This window comes from Triturus cristatus, chromosome 8 (assembly GCF_964204655.1).
Source record: "Triturus cristatus chromosome 8, aTriCri1.1, whole genome shotgun sequence".
In the NCBI taxonomy this organism is placed as follows: domain Eukaryota; kingdom Metazoa; phylum Chordata; class Amphibia; order Caudata; family Salamandridae; genus Triturus; species Triturus cristatus.
Window position 1 is genome coordinate 153,582,131 of NC_140591.1, and position 21,462 is coordinate 153,603,592.

Genomic DNA, 21,462 nt, shown 5'->3' on the forward strand with positions numbered 1-21,462 from the left:
CTCTATTTGACTAGTGAACAGGCAGTCACAATTGCAGTTACCTTGCAGGCAACAGGGTCATGATATGAATGGTGCAGAAGGGGCTGTGGCACTGGGGCCAAAAGCACTAAGGACTCCACTGAACCCAAATTATTGCTATATGTTACCACTAAACAAGACTGTCACAAGTGCATTTATCTAGCAAGCAATGAGTCAGGATTTGAATGGTGCAGCAGGTGCAGTAGCACCAGGACGAAAAGCTCTAGGCACCCCAATAGGCACTTATTATTGCTATATTTTTCTACTAAACAGGCAGTCACAAGTGTAGTTACCTTGCAGACAACAGGGTCATTTTTTGAATGGTGCAGCAGGTGCAGTGGCAACAGGCCCACACTATGTTATGACCTCCTTGAACACACATATTATGGCTATATTTTACTGCTATACAGGCAGACACAATTGCAATGATTTCGCAGTTAAAAGCGGCATCACTTGAATGGTGCAGCAATGGCAGTGGCACTGGGGCCAAAAGCTCTAGGGGCCCCACTAAATGTAGAATATTGCTAAACTTTACTGCTAAATAGGCAGTCACAAATACAGTTATCCATTATAAAATTGGAATTATATTATTTCGCTCTTTCATTGAATTTTTCGAAATTGCTATTACTTACCATCAGTATAACTCTAGTAAGAGCAAAATATATTGCCTTTTTGTTCATAAACACGTCATTACACTTTAACAGACTTTCTGTAACTTATATTGTACAACTACTCAGCAAGCCACAACTTACAACAAAAAACTGCTCATTAATAATCATGTAAGCAAAACCTAATGCGTTTACCAATGCTTGTTTACATTACTGCTGATAATCCAGCACTGAGGTGATCACAGCTGGCAATCTTGCATAAGGTGGCCACTGATATAATCTTTTCTTATGTGTACGGCACAAATATTATTAGAAGCTGGGGATGATTTTCTTGAACATAAGTAGCTCTTATTACTGAAAGGATGGAGACCCCTGTGCTAGATACTGGCGCTGCCTCTGAGAATGAAAGCATCCATGTCACTAGTGCACTATTAGTAACAGTGGCATGTCATCCAGAACACTCCAGGGAACACAATCTGTATCACTGTGCCCTGTTTCACTTCCTGTTGAAGTAAACTTTAAAACATTGCAATGAGATTAAGTATTTGCCAAAGTTTATTCACGTGACCGATAAAGACACGTACTACGTGTATATGTCACAATCGCATTCAGCTCTTCCTTCACCAGTGAAATGAATTAAATGACGACTAAAGTTCTACAGGACAGGGAGGGGAGTCTATTGCTTTGATGTGCGTGAGTTTTAATGATAGAGTTCATTTCGATTCATCAGGATATGAGGGTGGCCTTGTTTGCTGTAGGCCCATATCAAACAGTGACATCAGTCCTGCGGAGGCTGCTCAATCGATCGCAGATGTTAATGAGGTCATGCATTGCCCGGCTCTTGTATCTGGCCAATCCTTAATGATGGGTGTGAGGAACCGTGCAGGGATATCTTCCCTAGGCAAATATTCCCCAATGCTTTAAAACAAACAGGGATCTATTATAAAGCAGACCCCAGCAACCGAGTGTGAGTCCCAGGTGTTTACTGCAGTCTCTTACTGGTCATTCACCTCCCACCATGGCAGTCAAGACTTTGCTGCTGCTGGCGGTTGTCCTTGCCATTGGACTGGCCAATTCGCACAAACATAACTCAGTACTTCAGAATGCAGGAAACAAGAGTTTAGAATCACCAAGTGCGGAAGAAGACAGCGCAGAACCACCAAGTGCGGAAGAAGACAGTGCAGAACCTCCAAGTGCAGAAGAAGACAGTGCAGAGCAACCCAGTGCGGAAGAAGAGAGTGTCGAGCAATGTGAGTGCCTCATTCGTTCAGTAATATCTCCGTTGTTTCTGCTGGGTTCCTTTTTTCAGCTCCTGGTGACGAGAAGGGATGAGCTTGAGATTTCTGTGCTTTCTTCTAGGTGTGCTTTTTTGTGGTTGCTGCTGACTATGGAGGAGACAAGAGTAATGGGTTGGGTACCAATAGACACCAGGAATATCATACTTGAACTCTCTGCAAAGATCTGTGGTGATACCCACTGTACTGACCTCTGAAGAGCTAAAGGTCATGCTGGGATTAAAACATGTGAAGAGTAGGTTAGTCATAGAGTCCAATGCTCACTTGGGTGGAATTAACCCCATTCTGTAAATAAGCATACCCCATTGTGGGGTATTCATCAGAGACAACACTTACCTGTTATTTTTACTTGTTTTTCCCCAAAAAATTAGGCATAACATGCTAAATCGATATTTATTTCACCAAACTCTGCTAAATTGTGCATTCAGAAGTTAGAAGTCCTAACTTTACTACTCCTAAACTGAGAAAAATCCTAACTTTAAGTCTTTCAGGATTCACAGAAGGCATTTATCCTAACTTCTGTGAATACCGAAAAGAGTAAGTGCCTTCTGTGAATATCAAAATGAGTAAGTGCCTTCTGTGAATACCTAAATGGTAGTACATTTAGGATTTTGTCTTAAATTAGTTCTGTGAATCGGGCCCCTAATTTCCCCCACTTCTCGAAATCACTACTGTCATGTTATCGAAGCGATACTGAACAGAACTCAACATGATCATCACATGTCTTTTACAAGCCACTCTGGCCTGGATCACTAGGATCCTGGAGGACATGGCACTATTTATCACACCTGGAGAAAGCCCACACCTGCATTTCTGAATTCACCAAGTGCGATAATTACCACTAAATTACGAATTTGTCGCTAAAAATTGGGCATAACGTTTCGATTTTGGCGCTTTTTCAGTACTTTCCAGGACTTCTTAACTACTACATTTCTGAAGTTTAATATGCAGTAACGTAAAGGGAAAAATCCAGAAGGTGTGAACTTTATCGTACCTCTTAGACTCATAAGCAAGCAGGGATTTGCCCAGGGGTCACAATTTAGGAAGACCTCAATAATCGAGGCTTTTATAGATCACTATCGTGTAGTATTTGCTTGAATGAAACCCCCATCACTGGCTTATGCTTGTGTCATTGTATCGGCCTGCCAGCTGCCAGCTGTATGTATGATTGGATACAGACAAAAGCAATCAACCCTTCTGTCATTGACTACAATGTACTGCTCTTGAAATGTCATTCGTTTTATGGCAAGCTCTGGGTACCAATTTAAGCCACAGCAGTGCAGCACAATGGTGCAGGTTTGGTTTAGAGCCAAAACACTGTGATGGGTCCGTGGAGGGAGGAGGTGGCACTGAAGGATGGTCACGTGATCACAGAAACTGAAAGCTGGATTGCCATCTTAATCTTACAGGACACAACCCTTGTCGGAAGAGCAGTGGTATGGCTCAACCAAAGATGAGCATTTACCCCTGGAGGGGGCTAAAACTAGGCACACTGATCATTGAGGCCACAGAATCCACATAGGAATCACTCACTGGTATAGCTGAGGAAAGTTTTTTCCAAAATATAATACATGGCTGGGCCTTGTCTTAGGTGCAGTAGTTGTTAGACTAGAGGGGAACACTGGCTACTGGGGGCATTAAGAGTACATTCTCTGTGGTAACTTTAATTTTATGAAAATAACACGTGCGTCACAGGTTATGGCAGGAGTTGTCATGAATTCTGTCTATCAGAGAAAGGGGCTGTTTATGTTTGGTGTCTTTATTGAATGACTGAAAAATACAAAAACTACAAACAAGTGACGGATGGAACAGTTGAATGAATGCCAGCCACTGATAATTACTCAGGCCGCATCCAAGTGCATCGTTCTTTGCCCACCATGCCACCTCAGGTTATACTCAGCCATGAGTATGCCAGCCTTGGTCCTGCGCCAATACAAACAGTCCAGACTGAACTACCAATCAGGTTGGATGACCTAGGGGGAGGCAACCAGTGGTCGAAAGGATGGCTGGCTGCTCCTCCTATTTCCTTTTAAATATCTAACATTATGCTTGAAAGCAGTGCTTGTACCATTAATGAACACAGACTGCTTTAAAAAAAAAAAGGTTTTCCTTTTTGAAAGCAAATGTAGGGACAGAGAACTCTTGTCCCATGCAAGTATCCAGCCTTGTATTCAAGGACAATCACAGGGGGCCTAAAGTTGCAACAGGCATGTGCACCCTCTTTGTGCGCCTCTAGGCACTTTGGTATTACAGAAAGGGCCGCACATGCATGTGCAGCCCTTTCTGTAATACAAATAGCGCTGGCACACATATAGCACCATTGCTATCACCAGAAGATGTTCCCTCATTTGCATGGGGATGTGGTGCCATGCAAAGGAGGGAATGCCTTTGCCTCTGCGCCTGCGCTGTATTATAGACACAGGCGCAGAGGCAAAGAAGCGGTCAGGAGGAGCACTGGCAGTGCGCCCCCTCTCAGTGCACCACCTGATAGCAGCGCTCTGGAGGGGGGATCCTGTGGACCTCCCAGCCATCCCCTTGCAGGTTGTGTAGTCACTCATTGCACCCGCCTGCAAGCAGATCTCTAATCCCCCTTAAAAGTGCAGGCGGGTTGCCAGATGCACTGTGAAACACGGAGCGGCTGCTTCAAAGCTGCTCCATATTTCACTTGAATGCATTGACCCCAGGGCAGCACGAGTTGCGGCTGCCCTGAGGGTAGCGCATTCAATATAATACGTCGCACTCTTCTTGTTTGTTCAGAGCGCACCGTTTGGAAGGTGTGCCTGGCACAAACAAAGAGAGCGCGCAGTGTTCTGTAATATGGGCCCTGGTGTGCGAATTAATCTTTGCATATTAGGCCCAAAATAGCAAACATCTAAGAGGGCTAGAAACTATTTATTTTTCCAGTAAAGTCAGTAGAGGGTTGAGTGAACAGCCAATAGCTGCACCTTCAAAGGTTGGATCCTGATGAAGGTGGGTTTAGGGTCTGATTTATGCACTTTGTACACTTTAATACTAGGCCTGGGCGGTGAACTCCGCTCCGCTACAGTTTTCTGTACTCTGCTTTACGCGGAGATCGTGGAGTTCCCCAAAAATCCGCTTCACGTTGCGTAGCATAGTTTTTTTCCTCGCTAGCATTCGCCAACGTCAAGTTGGCAGCCGTGAGCGAGGAAAATCAACACCCCTGCGAGATTTCTCAACACGGGGGTCAGGTTTCTCACTGCGAGTGGTCGCGTATGCTGGTGACCGCTCGCGTTGAGAAACTGCCTGTTCGCGTTGAGAAAGCTGCAGCTCGAGTAAAAATCTACTCGAGCGGCAGAAATGTAAAGCTTGCGCTGTGCATGGTGCCGTTCTCAATGATTTCACAGTGCGGACAAGCATCCCGCACTGTGCAATAACCGTGAACGGCATTTTTCAATTATACTCTGCCGCTCGCGGAGCTCTGCATAGTGCGACAGAGATTATTTGTACTTCGCGGTGTTCCACGTAGTGCAACTCCACAAACTCCGCCCAGGGTTATTTAAAACCTTTTGTCCGAGCCTAATACTAAAAGTGGTGGTTAAGCAACTGCACACTGGGCTGGAGAGAAGCGATCTGAGATCTCAATCTAATTTACTAGAGTTGAAAAAGTCACAATGGGCCATGTCAGTGTTTATCCAAAACAAATAAATTAACATTGAAGGGATCACTCACTAAAGAGAACAAGCACTCTATGTCCTGTTTGTGAAAACCCCTTTCACATATAGTATGCTTATTATTTACATGGATGTATTCTTATCTTTTGACTCTTTTATTACTTCAGCTTATATCAAACAATGCTCGGTGACTGTGAAGGAAAGAAGAGAATGTGGCTATCCAGGCATCAGTGCCAGGGAGTGCCGCAAGAAGAGGTGCTGCTATGATGCTCGTGTAGCTGGGACGATTTGGTGCTTTCATTCACGCAGAGGAGGTAAACCTAAGTCATAAATGTTAATATGTTGGCAAGTGGGATATGGTGATACTAACAGAGCTGAGTGACCAAATAAATCTTAGTTAGGCCTTGATCACAATGGGGTCATACAATGCGTGTGCAGATTGTTCATTTGCTGATCTGTGTTATTACGGCATGCACAAATCAGCGGATTAACAATTTGCACCCATTTCTGAATTTAACTCCTTGTAATGGAGATTTGTGTGCCAATAGTTCATGGTATTTCCCATCTTGAGCAGCATGTGCCCAATTTGCTCCCCACAAATCACTGGAGCAAGCATGTGTGAATCACGGCAACTTTATAATCCCATTTTGGATGCAAGCATTAGTTTGCAATCAGAATGGGATTACCAGCTCCATAGTGACGAGAACACTGGGCACATTCCAGCTTCATCAGATCCCTTCTCCTGCTAATGCTAAATTCCTTTTGAAGTGTTTCAGATCAGCTCACACCAACTTAGAATATGTTTGCAACACGTTCTCTTTCTTTCTGTCTTACTTTCTTTTCTTCTTTCTTTCTTTCTTTCTTTCTTTCTTTCCTCCCTCCTTTCTTCCTTCCTTCCTTCCTTCCTTCCTTCCTTTCTTTCTTTCTTTCTTTCTTTCTTTCTTTCTTTCTTTCTTTCTTTCTTTCTTTCTTTCTTTCTTTCTTTCCTCCCTCCTTCCTCCCTTTCTTCCTTCCTTCCTTCCTTTCTTTCTTTCTTTCTTTCTTTCTTTCTTTCTTTCTTTCTTTCTTTCTTTCTTTCTTTCTTTCTTCCAATGTCAGACTGATTTTCTTTTGTAGGTATTTGTTAGCCAAGACCTTTTGATTTTACTAAAATGATGTGTATAACATAGATACTTTTAGGGTTTTTAAGCCAGACATCATCCTTAGTCTGTGGTTGTGTCATTCACATATCTATCTATCTATCTATCTATCTATCTATCTATCTATCTATCTATCTATCTATCTATCTATCTATCTATCTATCTATCTATCTATCTATCTATCTATCTATCTATCTATCCATCCATCCATCCATCCATCCATCCATCCATCCATCCATCCATCCATCCATCCATCCATCCATCCATCCATCCATCCATCCATCCATCCATCCATCCATCCATCTATCTATCTATCTATCTATCTATCTATCTATCTATCTATCTATCTATCTATCTATCTATCTATCTATCTATCTATCTATCTATCTATCTATCTATCTATCTATCTATCGTTGTTCTTTAGCTTTTAGAGCATAGCACAGATTATCACACGCGGTTTCTTGTAAACAGATAAGAAGGAGTGCTCTCTGAAACCCAAGGAGAGAGCAGAATGCGGCTACAAAGGCATCAGCCCTGAAGAGTGCCGCAGGCGAGGCTGCTGTTTTAACTCTATCACTCCTGGCAATAACTGGTGCTACTACTCTCGCTCACAAGGTAAAAAGGTGGCATTACCTTTGAGCTTGTAACAAACAATTTTTCGTCTGTTTACAGAAAAGGCTTTTGCTTGCTTGTTTTCCTTGCTTTGCAGAAACATGTTGCTTATTAAAGAGATACTACTATGTTAGTATTTGAGAATTTATATTCACAACACACTGTCTTATTCTTCACTAGAATTTCCAGTATATAAATTCACATTAGAAAAGATAGATATCCTCACATTGCTCTGTTCTTCATTGCATGTATTTCAGGTGTGTAGGAATTCATGTATAGTTCAAACAGGACCTCTTATGAGATGAACAGTTTGTCAGGGAGCAAGCTAGCATACAGGACTCGGTGGGCCTGCTTGCTTATTTGTCATACACTATTTTCTCTCTATTGGTTCCATCCCAAAGATAGGCTCTTGCTTGTACCATTATATAAAATATTAGTGTATCAATGTACCACAACGTCTATTGTGGAAATATAGATTTTTGTGATCAGTTATGTCCCCTATCCTAGACCCTAACGTCCCCATGTATAAATCACAAGTACATGTATGTTCCCTCCAGTTCCAGTTATGAAGACGCAAACACATGTGCGTCCACCGTCAACATGTCCTCTTTCAGATCCGCCATGAATGGATCGGATATTCCATTCCTAAGTATGAAAGGCCACCAACTTTATGTGGTTCACTCACTCCATTTTACAGTCCAGGCGAGTAGGCCCTGATTCTGCCATCAAGCTTTTCCCTGCTTTCTACCTCTGACAGCTCCAGCCTGAGCTCACAGCTGTATCCATGAACTTTGTCCTACTCCCTGCGAGGCTAACGGTGCCTGACTCGGCCGATCTGCCTGCCTGCCAAGAAAGCTGTATTTCACCTTCAAAGATTATCTGCTCCGTTCCTCATCCAATGCATTCCTGTCTAGTAGTTTAAGTAAACATTCTTCCAGCTATTGAGCAAAGGGCCCGGCTTCTCTGTCTTTATGCAAGTAATTCATAGCCCTGACTATATGGAAGATTTCTGCCCTTGCATCTCATGTAGACACTTAGACGCTTGTACACGCACTCACAGTCAGTATAGAATAGATTCCGTCCGAGAGACCTTCCCTTTTGGATAACATTAGTTCTTTAAACATAGGATGTTAGATATGATTTGGGATTAGGTTGACTTGATCCCCAGACTTCTGTCTCCACATGTAGAGCTAAATGTCAAGTCCCCTTCACCCCCTAGTTGCACGTCAATCACACGTCATGCTGCTGCGCGCGCATCTCTGCCAAGTATTTCTGCTGACATTGCGAAATTATTTCATAGATACGCCCATTTGTGACATCACACCTAAATGACGTTTAATAGTTACACCCAGTTACACCCATTTTTGTTACGCATGTATGGTGTCATCTCTGATATCAATTGTTACGCCTCTTGCATCTGCTTCACTGTAATGTATATTCTATAAAAGTGATTACTTATCAATAATGTATCGCTCTTCACTTCCTGAACCTCCGCGGTGATGGAACTTGAAGTTCCCAATTCGAATTGCGATAAGGAATAAAGCCCGTTCCGAACCTCTAATACCACGGATTCTGCCTCTTATTTTACTGAGCTGTTTTATTAATTTTCCGTATCAAATTAAGTCCCGGTAATATTAAAAATATTTACCACATAATTGGCGCCCGAATAGGGACACTTTCTCATCTCACGCGCCGGCGGTGCGTTGCAGGCCCGGTCTCCTGCCACAGCTGGACGGACAATAACGCGTACCAGCAGGATTTCCTGTATATCCCTCCGGTCAAGTTTTCGAGTCGAGTCCAGTCCGGTCCAGTTCCGTTCAGTTCAGTTCCGAGGCCTTCCGTTCCGAGCTACCCGGTGAGTACCATTACTGGGGAAGCGTTCTGACGTGCACATAAGTTGTGCCGGTCAAGACGGGTTTGGGTACACAAATCCGGTCTGCACTGTTTCAGCAGTGTATCTGTACTGTTTAGCAGTATATCTAGTATGTCTAAGTATATAATTCAGTATCATCTAGCCAGTATCAAGTATTATGTCAGTAACTAGTTTCTTGTTAGTTATCATTGTCTGATAAAAACGTTAAATGTTTTAAATACGTTCTGCATATCGTGGTATGAATGACTGTTCATTATTGTGTTTATTGTATTAAGTGTGTTCAAGATAAAGTATCAGATCAGTTGTCAATATGCCGCTCTTTTCGAAATTAAGACAGATCACAACTAGAAAAGGGGTACTCGAAGAAGCTGTTCCCATTCCTCCTAGGGACACTCCAGGGTACTTCATGTATCATAAACACGGCTTAGACGCCATATTATTTCTTGATTTATGGGTAGACTACACCAGGGAATTACCAGAAAGTCAGAGATGGCCCGTAGCTGGGACCTGGGATGCAAATTGTATTATGAAAGTAGAAGAAGAATTATGGAAAAGGAAAGCTAGACAGTCACAGAAAGACGCCGTTGAGTTATGGCGTAAAGAATCATATAGACGTACCGAAAAAGCGCTCAGACAGGAAGAGAAAAGTAAGGAAAGTTCAAGTAAAGTCCGAGAAAATTTATTAATCGAAGAAGGTGCACGAGTAAAATCAGAACAAGTAGATAGACAAAGAAATGCTCTTAAGAATGGTATGTATCCCCTTCTGGCCGAAGGATTACCTAAGGCTACTCCGCAAATACCAAAAGACTTGCCACCCCCATTGTTTCCGATAAAAGCACATCCCAAAGGGCATCCCAGAACCGCAGAAGATGTTTTTCTTTCCTCATATTTAGACGACGCAGCTCCCGAGTATGCTAACCCCGCCCCACATAGACCGTCTGCCGGGGGAGTTCAACGCCAAGACCATGTGTCTGTACCTGTGCAACAACAAACTCCGACACAAGTTCCGGCAAGCACATCTGTTTCTACATCTGTTCCTACAGCTGCTTCTACAGCTGTGTCCACACCCATAGTTGCTGTATCGCGTTCAACAAATCCTTTCACGTCCAGCACCCCAGAAGGCGCTATCGGAGGTACAACAATTCCCTCCTTGGATTTTTCCACGCCCCCAAGAACACATAAACTTACCTTTCAAGACTCAGTACATCAACGTACGCCCAAACTCGTAAATCCCCGCACGCTTAAGGAACTTCTTGTAGATTGTAGATATGACCCTGTGCCCGGCAAAGAGGACGAAATGATCCTGGCATCATTACGTATTCGACGGGCTACAATATATTTAGGGAAGCTACCAGGAATGACTACACATTTAGATAATATATATCATTTTGTCCAGTCAGGGCGAGATTCTGAATGTATTAACAGAGCTATGGAATACCAGAAAGTGGAGATACAGGGGGAATTGTTACGTTTCCTCATAAATTGTGTGATCAGAAATCAGGACCGGCCGGGGGTAGATCCGGAAGTAATGCAAATTCTTACCAGATGGAGTCAGAATATATCAGAGGGGAAACATGATAGGCAAGCATGTATAGTAGCCATGTGCCGAAAGATCCGCAAAGAAATAGAACACATTCACGAAGAAAGATTAGCGGTAGACCAGTTTGAACAAAACGAGGAGGAGGAAGGATCCGGACTATCCATGGGACAGTCAGAAACCATAGCCTATGTAGGCAGAGGAAGATCCTGTAATAATACTAGATGTTTTACTGATCCGATACGTCCGATACGTCCAGACAATAACAGAAATTTCCAAATACCTATAATAAATCTAAGGTCCCCCGAACATTCGTTTCAAGCCGTTGACAAATCACTCCGAGAAGGAAGGGGGCATCATATACTCGATTTTATGGATGAACAAGAATTAGCCAGGTCAGCCGTTCAATGGGTTGACAGTCCCGGAAAATATAGTGATGATACAGTAGCACATACATTTTTGAACCTTACTCCAGATGAACAGCGTTTAGCTGGTATTTACATGATTCAACAACTCCTTATATTATATAAAAGCCAACATTCAGATCCTGGTCCTCTACCTGATATATTAACTGAGTTACTCACGAATAGATGGAGAGGTTCAGGCACTGAGTTAATTAGAGAAATATTAGAATCCAGAAAGCAGTACATTCTTTTTGATTGCCCAGAACATGTCTCACTGCCCATCAAGGAAAGAACGACGCGTTACATGGATAAACAGAATCCCTTACGAGAAGTGCACCCAATAAAAGGCGAGGACAATCAGTTTAAACGTGTATTTGTATATACGCCCATATCTAAAATAGAATTGTTAGAAATGAAGAAGGTGGTACCCAGTCATGACAAAGACCCAGCGGGTTTCCACCGCGAAATTAAAGACATGTTACTCATGGGAGAGTATACCTATCCCGACATTATGACAATATTAAAGGTATTAATGCCTGCTGGCATTTATGAAAAACTCAAGGAAAAAGAGTGGGAGGTAGGAGATCAAAAGATAGATTGGACAGCATTAGAAAATGAAGAAAAGGCCCGAGGTCCAGGTTCAGGGCTTGGGGAAAAGACTAAATTGCTACCAGGTTTACTAGTACAGGTATTGCCACGTCTGTTAACTACGAAAAAGGAAGACTGGGGTGCAATCTCAGCCTGTAAACAAAAGCAAGATGAAGACACTAGTGATTTCTATGCCCGATTCGAAAAATGTTTTGGTATAAATAGTGGCATAAAAGCAAGTAGTGAATCGTATCCACATCTGTTTGTGACTAAATTAGTTGAAAATTCCTTGCCCCAAGTTAAGAATAGAGTATTGAAATTTGAAAGTACCTGGCAAGGCAACACTCCGTCACAAATGTTACAAATGTTACAGTACCATCACAATAGAATTAGAGAGGAACAAGAACATGAACATAAACGCATGAAAGACACGAAAATGAAGATGCTAGTCTCCCAGACAGTTTCAGCTGACGGTCATAAAAAGGGTATGATACAGTCCAGTGATTCAGCAGGTTCGGTGAAAGGGACATGCAACTATTGTAAACAGCCAGGTCATTATATACACGATTGTCCAGTATTAAAACGTAATATCGCCGCAGGTATAACAAAAGAGAGACCACGGCCACCTAGACAGGATCAGAACGAACATGGAGCTCAGCAGCATGCACAGTCCATGCCAGCTCCACAACAGTTTGTGCCAGCTGCACCACCGTTGCCTATTGCTGCCACACAAACCACGACACGACAGTTGTACCAGACCGCACAGTACGATTATCCTGATTATCAACGATACTCATGAAACAGCCTAGAGAGGGAAGTTGGCTTACCCCTTTTCGAGGTCCCTGTAGATCAAGAAGGACCTTATGTACATAGTGAACTATTAGACCAAGATCGAAAATTTTTACTTGATACAGGGGCAAGCCGAACGACAATAAAACGTAGTGAAGTTCCAGGGGCACCCCTCTCAGGCTCACAGAATATTTCCCTTGGTTTTTCAGGAAAACCTATTGTTAATGAGGTATCACAGCCTCTTCCACTTACGATTGGACCCTTGACACGAACTACAGATTTATTGCTTACTAAATCATGTCCAGAAAATCTGTTAGGTATAAAAACATTGAAAGCTCTAGGCGCTATAATATGTTGTTCTCCGGAAGGAGTAAGATTGTTTTTACGTGATTTCAAAGGGCACTATGTGTCCCGAGACATGGACCACCGACTGCAGACTTTACCCACACATTTATGGGCACAAGGCCCTACCGATGTTGGTTGCATGAACATTACACCATATCGAGTCACACTAAAGGCAGGAGTGGTACTACCACGAATGCGACAATACAAGTTACCGCCAGATGCTGTAGTGGCTTTACTGCAAATCATTGACGAGCTTATTGCCCAAGGAGTGGTTGTGGAAACAGACTCCAATGTATGTAATTCCCCGATAATTCCGATTCTTAAACGAACTGATCCAAAAGCTCCGCCAGTATATCGATTGGTTATTGATCTACGCGAATTAAATAAATGCATTATACCACAATACCCCGTAGTTCCAGACATTTCTTCATTACTGACAGCCATTGATTCCGAAGCAACATTCTTTACTGTAATTGATCTCAAAAATGCTTTTTTCAGCGTCCCAATAGATCCGGAAAGCCAATACTTGTTCGGATTTAGTTTAAATGGACGAAGCTTTAAATTCACACGCGCACCTCAAGGATTCACAGAAAGCCCCAGCATCTATAGCCAAGCACTGAAAAGAGAACTTGACAGTATACACATGCCAGTCAACACTGCACTGCTTCAATATGTCGATGATCTGCTGATCACCGCCCGAAGCGAACCTGAATGTGAAGAAGCATCACTGACAGTTTTACAATTTCTGGCTGAAAAGGGGCACAAGGTGTCCCCTTCTAAGCTGCAATTCTGTGTACAGCGAGTTGTTTACCTTGGTCACTCGCTGTCCAAGGAGGGAAGGCAGCTTACACCGGATCGCATCCAGTTAATTGATAACATGCCGACACCCAAGACACAAAAGGAGGTGCGGGCTTTCATAGGCCTCACTTCGTATTGTAGACAGTGGATCCCTCAATATGCATTTCTAGCAAAACCACTCATTCAGTTGACAACGCAGGAGGCGGCCACATCGACTGTCCTCCCTTGGACTCAAGAACATACACAAGCCTTTGAATGCTTGAAGAAAGCTTTATGTCAAGCACCTGTTTTAGCAACACCATGTTATAGGAAACATTTTACACTCTTTGTTACAGAACGCGAAGGTACTGCTTTGTCAGTACTCACACAGGAACAAGCAGGATCACACAAACCATGTGCCTATTTCTCTAGTACATTAGATCCCGTAGCTCAAGCTCTTCCTGCGTGCCTGAAATCAGTCGCAGCAACAGCTTTAGCAATCAGACAAAGCGATGCCATAGTGTTAGGACATCCATTGACAGTACAAGTACCACACGCAGTAGAGGTTCTTTTGAACCGAACGCAAACACAACATTTGACGATAGCGAGACTTACCGGTTATGAATTGACATTGTTTCAGCCACACATAGAAATCAGACGATGTAGTACATTAAATCCTGCCACACTTTTACCAGTAAACGAGACAGACCCACTAGCTCATGATTGTATTGAAGTTATTACTATCACGACGAAACCCAGACAAGACTTAACAGATGTCCCATTGTCAGATCCAGACCTAACGTTATATGTAGATGGTTCATGTATGAGAACAAGTACAGGAGAATTAGTGGCCGCGTATGCAGTCACAACAGACACTAAAGTCATTGAAACAAACTGTATAAATACCTTGTCAGCTCAAGCAGCAGAGCTCATCGCTCTGACACAAGCCTGTATCCAAGCTTCAAATAAGAAAGTCAACATATACACAGATTCACGTTATGCATTCGGAGTCGTTCATGACTTCGGCGTGCTGTGGCGAGAGAGAGGTTACTTAACTTCTCACGGTGCCCACATTCAGCACGGACCCCTCATTCATGCCTTATTAGATGCAATTCATTTACCTACTGCAATATCGATTATGAAATGTAAAGCTCATACGAAAGTTACTGATGTCATTTCTCAAGGCAATGATTTAGCTGACAGAACAGCTAAACAGACTGCTCAAACTCACACATCTGACATGACAAAGACAATAGTTCCGACACCAACACCTTGTATGACGATTAAGGATCCCGCTCTTGACGTAATTGACATACAGACACATGCTACACCAGACGAGATAAAGAAATGGACTGAATTAGGAGGGATCCAAACGGATCAAGGATGGATGACGAAGGAAAAATCTGTATGGTTTCTTCCTGATTCTATGGTCCAAGTAATCATAAATACAATACACAGTCCAGCGCATCTAGGAGAGAAAGCTATGCTAGACAGTATTCAACACATTTGGTTCAACAAACATTTACGAGCAGCAGCTAAGCAAAAAGTCCGTACCTGTATGATATGTTGTCAGTTTAACCCAGGTAAAAGCATTCCCGTAGAACAGGGTGGATTTCAGCCTCCTGATCACCCTTTTGAAGTCCTCCAGATGGATTATATCCAGATGGAACGATGTCGAGGATTCAAATATGTTCTCGTAGTTGTCTGTGCTCTTTCCCGTTGGACAGAAGCTTACCCAGTTTCAGATTACACTGCCCCGACTACTGCCAAACAGCTAGTTCGAGAATTCTTCCCACGATATGGTTTACCACGTGTTGTCTATTCAGATAACGGCCAGCCGTTCTCATCCGAGCTGATGAAACACGTTTCACTTTTATTAGGATATAAATGGAAGTTTCATTGTGTCCGACACCCCGAGGCAGCAGGTCTCGTGGAACGACATAATCAAACTCTGAAAATTAGATTGTCCAAAATATGTAGAGAAAAAGGTGTTGATTGGGTAGTAGCGTTACCGGTTGCACTCTTTTACATGAGAATGGTAGCACACTCTCGAACAGGGCTATCCCCGTATGAGGTGATCTTTGGTAGACCACCAAATATGTGGGGGACGCCTATACCTCGTAAAATAACTGATGTTGACTGTAATATGCTGACAGATTACCTGGCTTCCTTGATGTCTGCACTACAATCTTGTCGTTCACAGGTAGCTGCAGCCTTTCCTGACAACACCGAGGTGAAACCCCATGACATAGTTCCAGGGGACCTAGTTTTTGTAAGAAACTTTGACCGAAAGACTAAGCTGGATCCTAGGTGGAAGTCACCCGAACTTGTGTTGCTCACTACAAGGACAGCCGTGAAGATCGAAGGCCGCAAAGGATGGCTACATTCAAGTCATATCAAGAAATTTCATGGATTACCTTCAGACGTGAACTTTACACCTGACATTTCCTTACCTATTGACTCAAAACTTCCTTTGGTCGAACAAAGTAACAATGAACTTTATAAATTAAAACTGAGGTCTAGCAAGTCAGACGATTTGATTGTTTAAGTCCTCTCCAAGGTGAATCGGTTGAATTCGTCTCTGACATGTATCCCCTAGACCTGAATAGAGAAAAATGTCAACAAGTACAGTTGAAAAGACATGCCTATTGTAAATCATTCCGTAGTCATTGCACAATGACATTATTGATTTTGTTTTTCTTAAGTCTTCTTATTATTTCTGCGAGTATATTGTTGCATATGTATTATCCTATTTCTAAACATGCGTACGATGTTACTGCTGAACATTCTTTTAGTGAATTACCGCCACATGAGTTGTCCTATAGATTTGCGCTGCGCAATAACACTTTCATTAGTATGTTACATCATTCCCATCAGACTAGTAATGCTACCAATTGTTGGATATGTGGCCGACTCCCTCCCTATCAGAATTATAAGGGAGTCCTGCCCCTCTTTCCATATCCGTTTACACACAATGGCTCCTGTGGAGCATGGTTTAGTTTAATTAATTCCTTAGATTCAAACTCAGTAGTTAATCAAGACAATTGGGTATGGGGAAACCTGAACCTAGTTTTACTGAAAGTCTGCTACACTAACAAGGAGGGTCGTCCCAAAAGAACAGGAACTGATCTAGAAAATGAAGTATATGGATTAGGTAATTTTACGCTTAATCTCATGATCCTGAATGTTGAAAACGAAGCTGCACCAATTTTGCCCGCTATGTCAGTGTTTCCAGTTAAAGGTGAATTGTGTGTAAGAAAGAATGGTTCCATACATATGGGCCATAGTAAATGCACCACTGTAATAGAATTCAGTGATCAAGGCAAGTCTTCATTTAGAGCTTCTCGCCATTCCTACTTCATATGTGGTCAGACTGCCTATATACGTCTGCCGCTAGATTGGGATGGTACCTGTTACATCGGATTCCTTTTGCCACCTGTTTTTCTAGCTCCTCCTGATTACCATAGAAACATTCATTTAGTACACAATAGAGAACGAAGAGATCTCCCAATTGTCGATTACACTGAGACGGCATGGGAAAAATATACAGATTTTAATAAAGGACTCTTTCCCTATATAGGTACAGTCACCAATAGCAAGCTGATACGTAGATTAACCAGAACTCTTGAAGCCGTAGTGAATGAAACTATCTCCGCCTTAGGCAACTTGACAGAGGAGCAATCTGCGATGAGGATTGTTGTCCTTCAAAATCGTCTTGTCCTTGACGTCATCCTGGCCGATAGGGGCGGAGCCTGTAGGGTCATCGGGTCAAGCTGCTGCATATTCATCCCAGAAAATTCGCCATCTGTATATAAAGCTATAACTCGCCTTCACAAGATCGTAAGCCAGATACACCAGAATCCAGGCACTTGGACTTGGTCCGGGTGGTTTTGGAGCGTGTTGTCAGCCTGGGGATGGAGAGTTCTATCCTTCCTAGGTATTGGCTTTCTCATACTATTCAGTTGCTGCTTATGCCTACAATGTGGACCAGCGATTTGTGGTCTATGTGCCACTTCGTGTATTCCACCACCAAGTTTTCATTCCAGATTCCGGAAGAAGAAAGAAGAACAAATGATGCTATATGAACAGATCAATGGATTAATGAAGATTGATATCTCCTAAGGGTTAGTAGGGGACAAGGAGGGAATGTGGAAATATAGATTTTTGTGATCAGTTATGTCCCCTATCCTAGACCCTAACGTCCCCATGTATAAATCACAAGTACATGTATGTTCCCTCCAGTTCCAGTTATGAAGACGCAAACACATGTGCGTCCACCGTCAACATGTCCTCTTTCAGATCCGCCATGAATGGATCGGATATTCCATTCCTAAGTATGAAAGGCCACCAACTTTATGTGGTTCACTCACTCCATTTTACAGTCCAGGCGAGTAGGCCCTGATTCTGCCATCAAGCTTTTCCCTGCTTTCTACCTCTGACAGCTCCAGCCTGAGCTCACAGCTGTATCCATGAACTTTGTCCTACTCCCTGCGAGGCTAACGGTGCCTGACTCGGCCGATCTGCCTGCCTGCCAAGAAAGCTGTATTTCACCTTCAAAGATTATCTGCTCCGTTCCTCATCCAATGCATTCCTGTCTAGTAGTTTAAGTAAACATTCTTCCAGCTATTGAGCAAAGGGCCCGGCTTCTCTGTCTTTATGCAAGTAATTCATAGCCCTGACTATATGGAAGATTTCTGCCCTTGCATCTCATGTAGACACTTAGACGCTTGTACACGCACTCACAGTCAGTATAGAATAGATTCCGTCCGAGAGACCTTCCCTTTTGGATAACATTAGTTCTTTAAACATAGGATGTTAGATATGATTTGGGATTAGGTTGACTTGATCCCCAGACTTCTGTCTCCACATGTAGAGCTAAATGTCAAGTCCCCTTCACCCCCTAGTTGCACGTCAATCACACGTCATGCTGCTGCGCGCGCATCTCTGCCAAGTATTTCTGCTGACATTGCGAAATTATTTCATAGATACGCCCATTTGTGACATCACACCTAAATGACGTTTTCTAGTTACACCCAGTTACACCCATTTTTGTTACGCATGTATGGTGTCATCTCTGATATCAATTGTTACGCCTCTTGCATCTGCTTCACTGTAATGTATATTCTATAAAAGTGATTACTTATCAATAATGTATCACTCTTCACTTCCTGAACCTCCGCGGTGATGGAACTTGAAGTTCCCAATTCGAATTGCGATAAGGAATAAAGCCCGTTCCGAACCTCTAATACCACGGATTCTGCCTCTTATTTTACTGAGCTGTTTTATTAATTTTCCGTATCAAATTAAGTCCCGGTAATATTAAAAATATTTACCACACTATGCTGGCTCCTGCTTTTGGATTCTTCATCCTATCTTGAGCTGCAAGCTTCAGTCCCATTTCTCTCTTGCAAGTTCCAGTTCTGCTCCAGCACTGCATCTCTCTGCTCTGTTAGAGAAGAGAAGGAAACTGAGAGAGAGAAGGATACAGAGAGATAAAGAGAAAGCAACAGAGAAACAGAAAGTGTGCGAGAGAGAGAGAAACCCACACAGCTTGGCACAGAGCAGAGTGTTTAACACTTAAATTAAAGCAACACAGTGAAAAGACCACAAAAAGACTCCATACCAGCTTAGAAAAGTAGAGAATATGTATCCCAGTAAAACAAGGTCAAAATGACTAAAACCGCATAAGTAGATATCGAGGTATGAATTTTTAAATAGTAAATGTGAACACAGTGTGAGGGACTGATGCAAATACAAAGTTCAGGCCGGCCGTGATGGAGGGCAGGCCAGCTACAGAACCAGCCCAGGGACCACTGAAAAAGTACCTTGTATAGAGCAAAGTGTCGACATCAAGCACTCGATGCACCAGAATTTTCCCATCATTTGGGTCACTGCCTTGCAGACAGATCTCTATTCAGAAACAGGCAGAGGAACAGAATGGTTAAAGTAAGAAGATGCCAACTTTCTAAAAGTGGCAATTTCAGACTTAGAATTTAAAATCTGGCTTCACCATAACGCCAAACTTCTATATGCTCTCAATTGGACAAAGTTAAGAGTTATTTACTACCAGGACATGTAAAACTTAAAAGTACATGTCCTACTTTATTAAATGCACTGCACCTTGCCCATGGGCTACATAGGGCCTACCTACATGTAATAAAAAGGAAGGATTTGGCCTGGCAAGTAGGTTAACTAGTCAGGCAGAAATAGCAGTTTAAAACTGCACACATAGGCTCTGTAATTGGCAGGCCTGAGCCATGTTTTAAGGGTCACAGAGAGGGTGGCACGATAAGTGCTGCAGGCCACTAAGTAAGATCCGATCTGTGACGGCTTTCGCTTTTCGGTAGACACCAAAGAAATGAGCAAAGAGGTACATTGATCGACCCTGCTACCGATTGTGTGAAATTTCCAATGCGGCCACCTAGGGACTTGTTACACAACGATACTTTGGTATGATTCACACATTCAAGGAATTGATTCTAAACAAATATTTAGCCAGCTGCTTTCAAATTATCAGATTATCAGATTAGATTTGTGGAAATTAAATAGTGTCTTCAGTTCACAAAATAGAAATTTCGTCCTGACGATGGTTTGAAAGATGAGAACAAATAGTGATATAATAATAATAAATTGTGTAATAACACTTATGGTATTTCTAACAACGTTGTCCATGTTGTCTAGAACTGGAGATAGGTGTTGACAAAAGTGTTAATGACAGATTGATTAGTGCAGAAAGAAAATTGTACTCATTTCACTTTTGCATACTTGTGATTTACATTTTATGTACCCTCAATGAACTTTTCTACATAAATTTATATATTTTTTTTAAAAAGTATGCACCCGAGCGCAAATTTATTGAGGGTATACTGGACCAACAGGGCCACCTCACCCACGAGGACTCTACGAAAGCCAACGTTTTTGGCGATTTTTACGGGGAGCTCTACCACGGCACCACCCCCGATGTGGAACTGCAACAGAACTATCTCGACTCCGTGACACTTCCCCGGGTCCCCCCTGCCACCGCTGACTCCTTAGATCTCCCTATCACCTCGGAGGAAGTGAGGAAAGCTATCTCAGGGCTTATACTGCACAAAGCCCCAGGACCCGATGGCCTCACGGCGCAATTTTTTAAAATGTTATGCGTCCAAACTCATTCCTCACCTCACCACCCTTTTTCAGCCAATAGCGAAAGACGCTCGGGTATCTGTCTCTATGACAGAGGCAGTGATATCGGTAATTTCTAATTTGTGGCTCGTATAGACCCATAGCCCTTCTCAATCTTGATGCGAAGCTCTATTCCGCGATCCTAGCGGCAAGATTAGAACATTTGATGCCAGATCTGGTCCACCCGGACCAGTTCGGCTTTATAAAAGGAAGGCAAATGCACTATAATATTGTCTAAATTCAAGATTCCAGCAATCGTGGTAGGCCTAGACGCAGACAAGGCCTTCGACAGGGTGGACTGGTCATTCCTTTTTTTAGCTATGCGGAAGTACGGTTTTGGGGATGCCTTTCTCACCATGATTAAGACCAACTATCATCTACCCAACTCACGGGTTACGGTCAATGGCTAACCTTCACTTCCCTTTGCTCTAAGCAGGGGCACCCGGCAGGGATGTCCCCTCTCACCCCTCTTATTCGCTCTCAGTATTGAACCCCTTGCTGCAAAATTCAGGGCCAATGACAAGATTCGGGGCATCCGTTTCAGCGGGATAGAGCATAAGACATCACTCTTTGCTGATGACATCCTGCTCACACTTACGGATTCCGTCTCCTTGCTTCGAGCGGTTCAGGGAGAGTTGAAGCACTTTGAACAGATGGCTGGCTTTAAGGTAAACTTGTCTA

General features: G+C 42.9%; 1 protein-coding gene across 1 annotated transcript in view; it reads left to right on the forward strand.

Moving 5' to 3' along the window:
- The first annotated feature begins 1,577 nt into the window (after window positions 1-1,577).
- Window positions 1,578-21,462, forward strand: part of LOC146801730 (uncharacterized) — a 140,234-nt gene continuing 120,349 nt past the window's right edge. Inside the window, exons 1-3 of the mRNA XM_085621195.1 lie at window positions 1,578-1,876; window positions 5,721-5,867; window positions 7,164-7,307. Coding sequence (XP_085477321.1) covers window positions 1,645-1,876; window positions 5,721-5,867; window positions 7,164-7,307 — 523 coding nt within the window. The 5' untranslated portion in view covers window positions 1,578-1,644. The remainder of the gene's footprint in view (window positions 1,877-5,720; window positions 5,868-7,163; window positions 7,308-21,462) is intronic.